Genomic DNA, 13,628 nt, shown 5'->3' on the forward strand with positions numbered 1-13,628 from the left:
GGAAAGAGTAGTGGAAGCTAGGTTAAGAAGTGAGGTAATGATTAGTGAGCAGCAGTATGGTTTCATGCCAAGAAAGAGCACCACAGATGCAATGTTTGCTCTGAGGATGTTGATGGAGAAGTTTAGAGAAGGCCAGAAGGAGTTGCATTGCGTCTTTGTGGACCTGGAGAAAGCATATGACAGGGTGCCTCGAGAGGAGCTGTAGTATTGTATGAGGAAGTCGGGAGTGGCAGAGCAATACATAAGAGTTGTACAGGATATGTACGAGGAAAGTGTGACAGTGGTGAAGTCTGCGGTAGGAGTGATGGATGCATTCAAGTTGGAGGTGGGATTACATCAGGGATTGGCTCTGAGCCCTTTCTTATTTGCAATGGTGATGGACAGGCTGACAGACGAGATTAGAGAGGAGTCCCCTTGGACTATGATGTTTGCTGATGACATTGTGATCTGTAGCGATAGTAGGGAGTAGGTTGAGGAGACCCTGGAGAGGTGGAGATATGCTCTAGAGAGGAGAGGAATGAAGTTCAGTAGGAACAAGATAGAATACATGTGTGTAAATGAGAGGGAGGTCAGTGGAATGGTGAGGATGCAGGGAGTAGAGCTGGCGAAGGTGGATGAGTTTAAATACTTAGGATCAACAGTACAGAATAATGGGGATTGTGGAAGAGAGGGCAGGCAGGGTGGAATGGGTGGAGAAGAGTGTCAGGAGTAATTTGTGACAGACGGGTATCAGCAAGAGTGAAAGGGAAGGTCTCCAGGACGGTAATGAGACCAGCTATGTTATATGGGTTGGAGACAGTGGCACTGACCAGAAAGCTGGAGACAGAGCTGGAGGTGGCAGAGATAAAGATGCTAAGATATGCACTGGGTGTGACGAGGATGGATAGGATTAGAAACAAGTACATTAGAGGGTCAGCTCAAGTTGGACGGTTGGGAGACAAAGTCAGAGTGGCGAGATTGCGTTGGTTTGGACATGTGCAGAGGAGAGATGCTGAGTATATTTGGAGAAGGATGCTAAGGATAGAGCTGCCAGGGAAGAGGAAAAGAGGAAGGCCTAAGCGAAGGTTTATGGATGTGGATTAGAGAGAACATGCAGGTGATGGGTGTAACAGAACAAGATGCAGAGGACAGAAAGATATGGAAGAAGATGATCCGCTGGTTCAGTGCCTAACGGGAGCAGCTGAATGAAGAGGAGAGGTAAGAGACATACAATGGAAAAGTCACAGGGAAGTAGCAGTAATACTCGAACTGTCACATTGTTTTTTTTCATAACTATGTTGTCTAAATTACATTCTCTTACAGATCTTAACTCTTTTTCTTTCCCTGACATTAACTGTCACATTCATTTCATATCTGACAACTTCCATCTTCCATCTCACTAATAGAGGTGAGGTTACAGTTGTTTTCTTCAGTTTATCGGTTTTTGTTACTTTCATTTTTCTGCCTGACATCATGTTCTTTTTTACCTTGGGGGATTTCCATAATTATTGCTTTCTTCAACCATTGCAGATTTTCATACTTTGATTCTTAAATATGTCCAAATGTAACTCCACATTTGCTGCTAGCTTTGAAAAAGTATTGAAAGTTTTGATAGTTTTGTCTTGTCTTTCAGTGCTCAATCTGTTAGTGCTCATAACTATCCACCTACTGCGCTGAAGTCTTCTTCCATTCTCCTCTGGGAAACACCTTTAGTTGAGTGGATGGCAGTACACAATGAAGAGGATCAAATGGTCAGATTAATGGCAGTTTTGAACAAAGCCAGAGTCAACTATCCCAAAACAACTGACTCTCAAATTTCTAATTTAAAGATGTAGTGTAATCCCAAGAAATTTACAGCTTTTCTTTATTTGGGAACAAACAAACAAACAAATTAATAAATAAACAAATAAATAAGGCACGCTTAGATATTATACACAATCGGGATTCTGATGCTTTAAAGACTCAGTAATATCATACAGGTACATGGTATTATGCAGTAAATGGTACCACACTAAATAATGTCCAGAGAAGAGAGATTAAACTGTTTCCAGAACTTTATAGTATGAGCTATAAGGAAAAATTTAAAGGAGTTGAATCTTTTCAGTGTAAGCAAACACAGATTAAAAGGTGTCATGATTTAACTATTCAGAATTATGAAAGGAGTTAGTATAATGGATCTCAGGTATTACTTTAAAATAAGGTCTTCAGCAAGAACCAGAATCTTCTTAAAGTTTGTTAAAGTTTTCTGTTTCAACTACACATCTCAGTAGTTTGTTCCATATTCCCACATCATGGGGACACACATGTTCAATAAGTTGATTAAGCAAAAATTGTGCAGATACATATTACTGTACCCAGGGATAGATATTAGATATAGATAGATATTGTTTTTTTATTTTGATATACTTTGTTAATCTCTGAGGGGAAACTGTCTTTTTGCATGACCTTTGGGGATCAGAGAGCAGGGTCAACCATTGTCCAATACCCTTGGAGCAATTTTCAGGTTAAGAGCCTTGCTCAAGAGCCCAACAGAGTAGGATACCTTCTGGCAGTAACAGAAGGATTTGAACAAGCAACCTTCCAGATACCAGCACAGATCCTTATATATTAAATGAATAATTACCAAACAGCGTAGTAGGCATTAGCACAATGAGGACATTCAGATCTTAGCTTGATATTTTTTGAAGAGTAAGATGAATAGAGATTAAGCTGAATGGCTTGTTCTCATTAAAAGTTTCTTATGTTCTTCCCAGAAGAGGTCCCAGTTGCCAAACAAGCTGATGCCATGTCCCTCACAGAAGAATTATAACCAGCTGTATAGAAACAGAAGTATACTGTAACCCTTGTCTGACTTATTGTTCAGCACCTCTGACTGGCAATATCTGATGTTGTCTATGCCGATATACAACCCCACAATTCTTATAATATGAACTAACCTTTATAAACATAAGCAAGGAGTAGATCGTGACCAGTCTAAACATTTCACAGAAAATCAAGCATTGAGATATTAGAGAATTCTAAAATTATATATATTTTTGATCTAAACGATCTATATTTTTCCATTATAACCATAACCATGAATAGCTGCAATGACATAATGGTGAAGCCGGTGGTGCAGGAGGTGCAATTTGGGGAATTGTCCAAGTACAGTTTGTATTCAAGGCTTCCCTACCTAGTAGTTGGCTATGCTATTTTATAGTTTCTCTTTTATACAACTGTTTATGTCTATAATGATTTTCTGTGATGTTTTTATTTTATACATACAAAACAAATAAAAAATATCTTATTTGGAGAGTTACAGTATAATAACTAGGATAGTTATGTATCTATCACTATTTTTCTAAAGATAAAAACAATGATAACCATGACATTGGAGCTCATGGACCCTTTATGAAACCTTTGAGGATCCTCACCAACTCAATTTGGTCTATTTAATAAAAAGCTATCAGCTTGTGAAATTACTGGGTTGTCCTTAATGATGTGAACAAGCAAAGCCCTTTCAATTCAGGTGTATTATGCTGGGGGTACTACTGTATATCTCACAGCTTTCACAAAGTGTCTAGTTCTTCCAAAACAGACACCTTTCCAAAAAAGAAGATGGAAGAACAAAATATTCCAATATTAGAGAATAAGCTTAATTTTACTGTTGATTTAACTTCTTGAAATTAACATCTATGTGGAGCAGAAAAGCAACCCACCATCAGGAAAAGAAAATCTTGTTTAACAGGAAGAGAGGATCATAGACATTTTTTTTTGTTTCTGGACAAATCTTTTGCCTTTTCAGCAGTGAGTTGAAATGGTGAGAAGGCTCAAGGCTGGACAGTGTAGATGCGAAATGGGCTGGATGGGCATCCCAGCCAGGAGAGGGGATGGTTCCTTACTCGGAAGGGAGACTCCTAATAGGCAGATAAGCATCCTGGCCAGGGAGAAAAAGAGCAGCAGACCCAGAAGGAACGATCATAAAGGATGGATGGACAGTCCATTGAAAAGAAATTGCTGCACACTAGATGGCAGCAGCACCAGATACTAGTACCCAGTGGAAAGTTAGCAGGGCATGCAGGGAAATATAGTCCAGCAGAGCAGCCCTGCTGGAGTCACTGGATTCCGCAAGAGGGTACTGCAGGGTGACAAGCTCTTTGCTGTAATGGACTTCTGTATGACCTGGAAGAGCTTCCATCGGGCAGGGACCCTAGCACTGGAAGTACTCCCAGGTCCTTAATAAAAGGGGCTCACCTCTCTTGGTCAGGTGAGTTGGAGCTGGAAGGAAGAAAGGCAACATTCGACTGGAGGAGGGCAGTGCAGTGGTGAGACATATTATAGTAGTACATTGAATTGTGAAGACAGAAAACCTGTGTTTTTGTATGTTTGCAACTTTGAAGAAGATTTTGGTGAATAAATCAACCTTTATTTGAACCTGCGACTGTGTGTTTGTGTTGGGGTTTGGGCTCGGTGACACCCCGGTTTCCATCAAAATAGCTTAAAGAAAAACACAGTTGTGATATACAGACGTGCAGTAACAAAATGTATTAGCTGTTTTTTTTAATCAACTTATTCAAGTTTGGTTTACAGAAAATTAGTACATTACATGATGCAGTTGACCTAAATATCACTTCTCCCTCTTTCTCTCTGTAACCAGAGCATTCTTGCAAGTTCATAATTATGTTAAAGGTTTGAAGTTGTATTCATTTGTCTTATTTTGCTTCTGGATTTTTACAGTTCAAAAAAGCCCTGGGCTAAAGTTTAAAGATGCCCTACAAGTACATGAATGGACATAATGGCACAGGATTTTTGCCATCCAGCATGTTGGGGAAGCATATACTCTTGGAAGGCAGGGCTGCTGTCCATTACAATATTTTATATATGAACATCCTAGGCTCCCTGGAACACATCATACAAACTGAAAAGATACAAACTGGCCAGCTAGTTACACAACAGATATCCAACAGTCCATATTTCTGAAAAACAAGAGAAGGCATTAAGATAACAGCATTGTTTTTCCACCAGCTGATAAAGGAAGTGTGACAGTCATAGTGGACAAAGAGCAATATGTCACCACAATAGAGGAAATGCTCCCTAACACCACCACCACCAATGAGCAATTAACCAGCGACCCTACAAAAACCACCCTAAATCAAATTAACACCACCCTGGGCAAACTCCAAAATAACAACCGTTTAAACTTGCAAGATTACTTTTGAATGATGCGATCTGTCCAGAATTAAATGGCTTCCCAAAAAATCACAAGACCCCTTTAAAATTCACACCTATGGTCAGCCTAACAGGTGCACCAACTTTCAACTTATCTAAAAGACTTTTACATATGCTCAAACATTTAACATATGACTCAGATTATTCTGTTAATAGCACTGAGATGTCATTACAGCACCTGAAGAATGTACCAATTGCTGATGATGAGATTAGAGTCTCTTGATGTTGTGTCGTTATATACTATGATCCCAATTCATCTGGCCACAGGGACTTTCCTGACAAAACTAAATAATGACCCCACCATAACAACAAGAACGAAGCTGACTACTAAGGACATAATGTATCTAATATCACTTTACCAAAAAGACATACTTCCATTTTAATTTTAATGGAAAATACTATAGACAGAAAGAATGCATGCCATTGTGATCTCCGTTATAAGGATTCTTAGCTGAACCGGTTATGCAGTGATTTGAAAGTGCAGCTCTAACTCAGTTCAAACTTAAACTCTGGACATACTACATCGATGACACATTCATCACATTAAAAAATAACCAGCTGAATGAATTCTATAGCCACATCAACTCAGTATTCCCCGCAATCCAATTCACAAAGGAAAAGAAATGAATAGACACATTCATTTCCTAGACCTTTCCATCGAAAGAGGTAACCACACTGGTTTAATTATGAGTATTTATCTCAAGGAATGTTATGAAGACAAAATACTATACTTTTCCAGCAACCACCCTTCATCTCATAAATGTAGTTGTGTTAGAAATTTGTTCAAAATGATCAACACCCATTGTAACACAATGGACACAAAAAAGAATGAAAAATGTTATCGTTTTCATCACTTCACATCAAACAGCTACCTCAAGACATTTATTAAACAATGCCTATATAGGAGACACTCCAGACAACAGCAAACAGTTCACTCCAACTTTATCCCTCACCACACTTACCACACCCACCATTATCATTATGGTGTGTCCTGTCTATATCTGGGATCAAGATAGCACATGAACTAGCAAGCACGTTACAGACTGTCATTTTCAATGCCAAATGCAAAAAATCAACTACCGAGACAAGAAATGCAGATTACACCATTCCATGCAATGCATGTCCAGTGGTATACGTGGGGCAAACATCTAAAACACTAGCAACACGTATCCAGGAACATCGAAATGTCGTCAGAAGGAAGGACCCACTGTCCCCACCCCCACCCGTCACTTGCTATATATTGTTTTTGATTCATATATGTCTAATCATTTTCCTCTGATGATGACATCTGGTAGGTTGTCAAAAGCTTAGGAATAAAAAAACAATTTTAAGATACGTGACACATTGTCTCCCAATGTGGATCTCCAGCTATAAACATGCCAACTGTATCACAAACCTTCGCTTATATATATATATATATATATGTATATATATTGTAAGAGATGGCCGACAGTCCAAGCTCAGGCCCTCCTCAGCCTTCCATACCCCTTCCTGCAGGTAATTGCGGCTCCTAGATGCCTCAGCCACATCAGGAGCAGCAGGCCTCTGCCAGGCACCCTTCCCTCGCCCAGGCACCCAGGGCTGCTGACCTTGCTGTCAGGAGCCCTCCTGAGGAAATTCTGAATAAAAGACGTCATTACGGGAATTCCGATGCTGGGACCGAGTACAGATGTTTCTGCTGTGACCAGGCTGGACATCTGGCTAGGGAATGTCACCTCTCCCCTGCTCAGTCCATGGAAGTCGGCTTGTCTGAGGTGTGTTACTCCCAAGTCTCTGAAGAAAGACGGTTTCAGAATGTCTGTTGCATTGGCGGGCCGGGAGATCCCCACCTTGTTGGACTCGGGTAGTGACCTCTGTGTGATCCATCATGACTGGCTTCAAGAGACTCCCTCCTCTGGCACGGAGCAAGTGAGCATACGCTGTGTTCATGGAGATGTTAAGGACTATGAGACTGTGTTGCTTCTTTTGAATTATAAGGGATGAAACTTTAACCCCTTAACGCGCACACGTACCGGTCCCGGGACATAACAGCGTTTTGACGATGTTACAGCCATGTGTGCATGCCCATCTGCCATGCATCTCGACATACTACCCATCAAATGAAACTTCAAAGTCTCGTCTTACCGATGATATAAACCATTTTGACACACAACAACCACAGCACTGACACTAAAGCCTTTTTTACAGAGAAGTACATACTTTTAAGAGTTGACTTTCCCTACCTTTGAAGACCCCCTGCAAGTCAAACATCAATATTTCCGAGCAGTATTGATCCCATTCTGTCCGTAAGGCTCCAGCGAATATAATCCAGTAAAACGATTAGGTCCAAAACACACGATATATCCTCAAAGGGACAAAAACTCCAGAAAACGTTTCATAACTTGAGACTAGCTACATAATTTTTTTTCATCTCTATTGATCATATCAGACGTAATTTGTTTCTGTCGGCGATAACCATGCTACCGCATGTAACATGGAAGTGTTAGCTTCTGATCGAAACCTAAGTTGGCCAATTACACGGGTCTGGGGTTGACTGGCACCTCGTATAGCCAACGAGTGTCACAGACAGCTGAACGATGACGTACAACTCCAAACCTTGGTAGAATCTACCAGTTTGATTGGACACTGTGAGTGACACTCAAAACTTACAGCCAATGAGCAGCCGAGCATTTTGATATGTAACTTGCCATACTAACTTGTAAACAAAACGATCGGAGCTGCGCGAAGGTGGCATTTGTGCCAGTCTGCAGACTTGGTGCGTGGTTGTTTATTGTGATTTCGCCAAGTTTTTTCGCATTTTAAATATGAATAAACGTACAGATAAACGTAAATAAACTCTCGATTAAATAATAGATGCATGTACGCGCGTGAAAGTAATCAATCGGCCCAGGAGACGTCTAATGGCAGAGAGCGACATGTGACACGCCCTTGTGCTTTCTGCTTGCTAGTGATTGCTGCCATCAAGTGGCACATGGAAAAACGCTGAGCTGTGTTGTAACAGTTTGTAAAAGAAATGTATATAGTTTGTGTGCATTTTATAAAAAAAAGTAAAAAATAAAAATATATATATATTTTTGGCCCATAAGACTTGTATTGACTATTTTTACATAGAAATGTGTATTTTTTATTGTTTTTATTATTTTTATAACTAATAGAGTGACACTGTGTGTAGATATAGATTCCTTTAGGTGTAAGCTTTCAGTAGAGCCCTCATTGATATCTGTGGGTTGAAGCTTTCAAAAGTTATTACACTTTTTCCATACGTTCCAAAATGTGGATAATGGTCCCTCTAAAAAGCACCTGGACATGCCCACATAAAAACTGGTGTAAAAATGTCATTTTTACAGGTATTCTTTTCAAATTTGAAATGTGAGTAGTCAACAAGTTATTCTGTTGGTACATAGTGTGTTTCTGTCCCCACCTACCTACTGCAGCTTTATTTTCCTTTATTTTCACAAAAAAACTTAGGCGAGAACAAAAAAATTCATTTTTTTTGTGAGTTCTAATGTGCATAACTTTTGATCAGTCACGCCTACAGTGATTCTGAGGGTAAGGGTGAAACTAGAGAATGTTACCTTTACAAAGAGACCAAACATGTGTTTATACTCCAGATAGTTCAATAACAGCAATGATTCTAATTTGGAGAGGTCGAATTACAAGCGATTTAGCAAAAATGACCCCGCTTGATATTAAAGTCTGATAAAATCTGATTCCTGCCCCTGGCCATTGTTGTTGGGGAAGAGGAATACTCTGTTTCTTAGGGTCTTGACCGACTTCAATGCGCTGTCACGGACTCACCCAGGAGCTTTGGAAGGGAAGGCAGGGGCTGTTGGCTAACAGAATTGACCTGGGTACTGGCCTGGAAATTGAACCCGATCTCTCCAGTGAGGGGGACTCCTGGGATTTTCTCAAGCGATTGCCCAGTCCTTCTACCTTTTCGGAGGCTAGCGAGCAGACGGATTTTGCACACTTGCAGGTTGCACCTCAGACTGCCCATGAGCTCAGTGATGCCTTGATCCAGATCTGGGAGGAGATCTCCGAGGACACCATCTGTTGTCTCATTAGGAGTATGCCCCGACATTGTGAGGCATGCATATAAGCACGTGGGGGCCATTCTCCAAACCCTTTCACATCTGTCACATGTGCTCAAGGTTAACCTGCTCTCATCTGTTGAAAGCACAGAGTGCCAGTGGTGGACCTGCCAATTCTGGTATTCCATGGAAAATGCCAGTTGAGGTCCATGGTGCTGGGCAGTGAGCACAGGGCCCAGTAGAGGACGACTGGCCCTTAGGTCACCCTCATGAAGTCTGTTTCTATTGTTTGGTCAGAGACATTCACACAGTGGCCTGCTGATGGTCATTTGAGCAGTGCTCATCCTGTTCCTTCTTGCCCAAAGGAGCAGATGCCAGTCCTGTTGATGGGTTAAGGACCTTCTACAGCCCTGTCCAGCTCTCCTAGAGTAACTGTCTGTCTCCTGGCATCTCCTCAATGCCCTTGAGACTGTGCTGGGAGACACAGCAAACCTTCTGGCAGTAGTACGTATTGATGTGCCATCCTGCAGAAGATGGACTACCTGTGTAACCCCTGTAAGATCCAGGTATCGCCTCATGCTACCAGTAGTGACACTGACAGTAGCCAAATACAAAACTAGTGAAAAAATAGTCAGAAAAGATAAGGAGGGAAAAATGTCAGTGGCCTCCACCTGTTAAACCATTCCTGTTTTGGGGGTCGTCTCATTGTTGCCCCTCTACTGCACCTGTTGTTAATTTCATTAACACCACAGCAGCTGAAACTGATTAACAACCCCCTCTGTTACTTAACTGACCCGATCAATAGCCCAGAAATTTCAACGACTTGATGCTATACGCTGATTAAAAAGTGTTCCTTTAATTTTTTTGAATATTATATTATATTATATTATATTATATTATATTATCTATCTATCTATCTATCTATCTATCTATCTATCTATATTATATTATATTATATTATATTATATTATATTATATTATTTATTTTTTTTACTTTTCCTGAAAACACTACAAATGGCCTTATCATTGTAAGCATGATAATCAACAGCAAAACAAAACCCCCAAGCTTTGGGATTGAATTCCTAAAAAATGAGGTTGAGGATGAAAAATCAAACTTTAATTTGGTATCATTGTAATTGCAGGTGATTAAATATGCCCACTGAAGACTAATGCAAAGTAAAAGATGACTTCAGTTTCATTTGCTCATTTTATAATTTTAAACACTTCTGACATGTCTCCTTTTAATCTTTGATTAATATGAAATAGTTTGACTACTTCAATCTTTCCTCATAGCTCAGAACCTAAAACAATACAATAACATTGTATCTCGAGAAACAGTTGCATGGCAAGGACTTCCCCTGGGCAAGACGCGAGTCCAGCATGGATCATGCTGACATTCACATGCAACCACACTTAGAATCAAGTCTTCCACCATTTTTCAAATTTGCTTTTCAACTTTTCTATCTAATGGTAGGCTCTTTATTACTACAGAGAAAGAAAAATTTTCAAGGTTAATTCTAGATTGGTTATTACTGTGCCCAAAGCTCATTGCATTATAATAATAAAGCCTCAAATGGCATATCCAGCTCAGGTAACAGCTTTATTCACAATAGTATGACAAGGATGTACAGTAGCCACATTGCACAAAAAATGGAGAACATGTGCACACCTTAGTCTTGTAAAGAAAAAAACAATGAAGGCTAACATAGACCCAACAAAGCTACAAAAATGATAAGATATTAAGTATTGTGAAAGTCAGCTTATTTTAAATAGCTGACTTGCTTACTGGATATATGAAGGCTCAGTTATTGTTATTGTCTTGTTATGTTTAGTTCTTTGAGACACACATATTGATATCATTATTATAGATAGTATTAATTATTATGAGAAAAAAAGTAAGCACGTGTTACATTCCAAACACAGTTGAAACCTACACTGCATCCCAGATAAAAAAATAAACAAATGTAAACTTAAAGAATAGAAATAAATCTTTACTTACCACTTAATACTTCTGTCCAAAAATACATGAACAGACACAGCAGAATCATTGTCATGTTCTCTTTTCCCAGTGTTTGAGGTACCTCTGCTGTCCTTTTTATGCTGTATTGAACTTCCTGTTTGTGTGAAACATCAGAAGTCAGAACACTTTTGCTGCATTAACCAGATATACCAGTTAGATAAGTATTATATAACTAGCCAACCCGCGGCGTACCATACGCCACATAATCAGGCTGGTTTTTTAATGATTTTTAAGCACAGGGAGAAAATTAACATTTGAAAAATCGGTAATGTAATAAATCAGCAAGAAAAGCAACATTGTAACAATGCACGGAACGAACCAACACACAATTGTCCGTGACTGAAAACTGGCGGACCACAATTGCGCCTTCTCCTGCCAGACGGAGGGATGGGTATGCGCTCAGGCGCGGAGTGTAGAACGGGAGGAGAGGAGAAGGATGTCCATTCAGCTCCCTCCGTCATGCTAGTCTGCTGATTTCCAGTTCAGTATGCACTGACCGCTCATGTGCCCACTTCCAACTTGTCACTTGAGTCGTTGTCGTCTTTTGTGGAGGACTGCTGGCTTCCCATGCCGGTCCTCACCCCCTGGCAGCCAGGAGGAGCTCTCCCGACAGCAGGATCCGGCCCCAAGGTCCAGCAGGGACTTATGGACTTTGTAGTGTTTATACACAGCCCTGCTGGATACCTTGGGGACCACCAGGAGTCGCTGTGGGGGGGCTTATGGGCTCTGTGGTGCCGTACGACCCGGGAGTGCATCACGGTCACGTGACGGGAAGAAATGTCATGCTCCCGGGTTGAAGTGTTTAATTGATTGCCCTGACCCAGAAGGAATAAGGAACTGTGGACTGCAAGGACAGAAACACCTCCGGGTCAGGGGCTATTAATGGACGAAGGCTCAGTCCAGACGCTGAGCTGAGCTGGGAGGTAGAGGAGCAAGTGTCTGGGCGAGGAGGAGAGTATTGTGTTTATTGGGATTGTGAATTACTTGTTTATGAGTAGTGTGGAGGTTGCTTGGTGCACATTTGTCTTAAAAGAAAATAAAAGGTCTTGGACTTTTACCTGGTGTTTGGAGTCATCCTGAGGGTTCAAGGGAGCACTAGCGCCCCCTACTGCCACACTTTGTACAGTCCAGATGCACCTGTGACTCACGTAGACTTTTCATTGCTCTGTGCGGTTTTGGCTGCCTTTCTATATATAATCCACCAAGACACCCCACCACGGTGGTAGCGAGGTGGGAGGGGGGTGTGTACAAAGTGCAGGAGCATCTAAGAAGACGCATGTTTGTCGTGGATGCGAATTGCTGTATGTAGCGTGTAAAACAGTTTGCTATGGTGCATGCGGTCGTGAGTCGTAACCGAAAAGTTGTTTTTTAAAGACTGCTCACTTCATTGTGTTTTAACCTCAGTTGTAAAGGAATGTTTTAAGGATCCCATGGGATACCCCTCGCAAACAGTTTTACACGCCGCATATGGCGATTCACCTCTGCGAGAAACATGCCTCTATTAACAGTCAACATGGGTCGGAGCTGCATGTGACCTCTACGACAGACGAATATAAATGACGCCGGTTTTTCTGTGTCGTCGCGTCCGAGTTGGTGGGCGTGGCTCTGTGAGTTGTCGTCGTATCCAATGGTCTTGGAGTTGATGAGCGTGGCTCTTTCCTGCATGCGCCATAGGTGTCTCACTTGTCGGCGGCTTAGTGAATCCACGCCCCTTCCGGCGTGCTTTCCATGGTTGTCTTGCCTTAGTGAATTATATATATAGATATAAATTATTGGCAAGTATTGAATAATATCCCATTTATGCATAATGCTACACACTGTACAATGACAGCAGCAGTGTCTAAACAATATGACACATAAACACAACACTAATGCCATTATGAGGCATTTTGGTTAAACACTTGAAAATGAGTCTTAACAGTACATGCTTATAAACTAATTGTAAACGGCAAACAGACCTCTGTCATTTGATATTATTCCAGTTTTGTCTCTGACTATTGAAGCTGGCAATACCACTCCTGCAGAGTTCTGTGAACAAGGAAGGAAAAAATTTGTTTAAAAAAACAGTTCTGTTCTCCCATTTGTATGAATAAGAAAGTCTTTGTAGTTTTTTTCTCTCAAGTAAGATTTCTAAAACTGTTTTTGTGTGCTGCATGATTTCATCTCACATTTCAACTGTAAATGTTTCTAAGGCAGAATATGATGGTGCAGGGAGCAACATTGCTACGCTGCAGCCATTGAGCCCAGATTTGACTGAAGGCTCAGTGATGCCAAGGGGCTTCTGAGTAGAGTTTCAAATGGGATCTTACCCACTATTCTTGCTGTCTGCTCAATTAAAATTTTGATGCCCTGTTTGAGTGGGTATTCAGTCATTCCTGTCTTGTACCAAA

At 40.8% G+C, this 13,628-nt stretch overlaps 1 protein-coding gene across 1 annotated transcript in view; it reads right to left on the bottom strand.

The window, feature by feature from the left end:
- LOC120525291 overlaps positions 1-11,323 on the bottom strand; it is a 32,678-nt gene extending 21,355 nt beyond the window's left edge. The window contains exon 1 of the mRNA XM_039747440.1: positions 11,218-11,323. Coding sequence (XP_039603374.1) covers positions 11,218-11,272 — 55 coding nt within the window. The 5' untranslated portion in view covers positions 11,273-11,323. The remainder of the gene's footprint in view (positions 1-11,217) is intronic.
- Positions 11,324-13,628: the final 2,305 nt, after the last annotated feature.

The sequence above is a fragment of the Polypterus senegalus genome, chromosome 3 (assembly GCF_016835505.1).
Source record: "Polypterus senegalus isolate Bchr_013 chromosome 3, ASM1683550v1, whole genome shotgun sequence".
Classification (NCBI taxonomy): Eukaryota; Metazoa; Chordata; class Cladistia; order Polypteriformes; family Polypteridae; genus Polypterus; species Polypterus senegalus.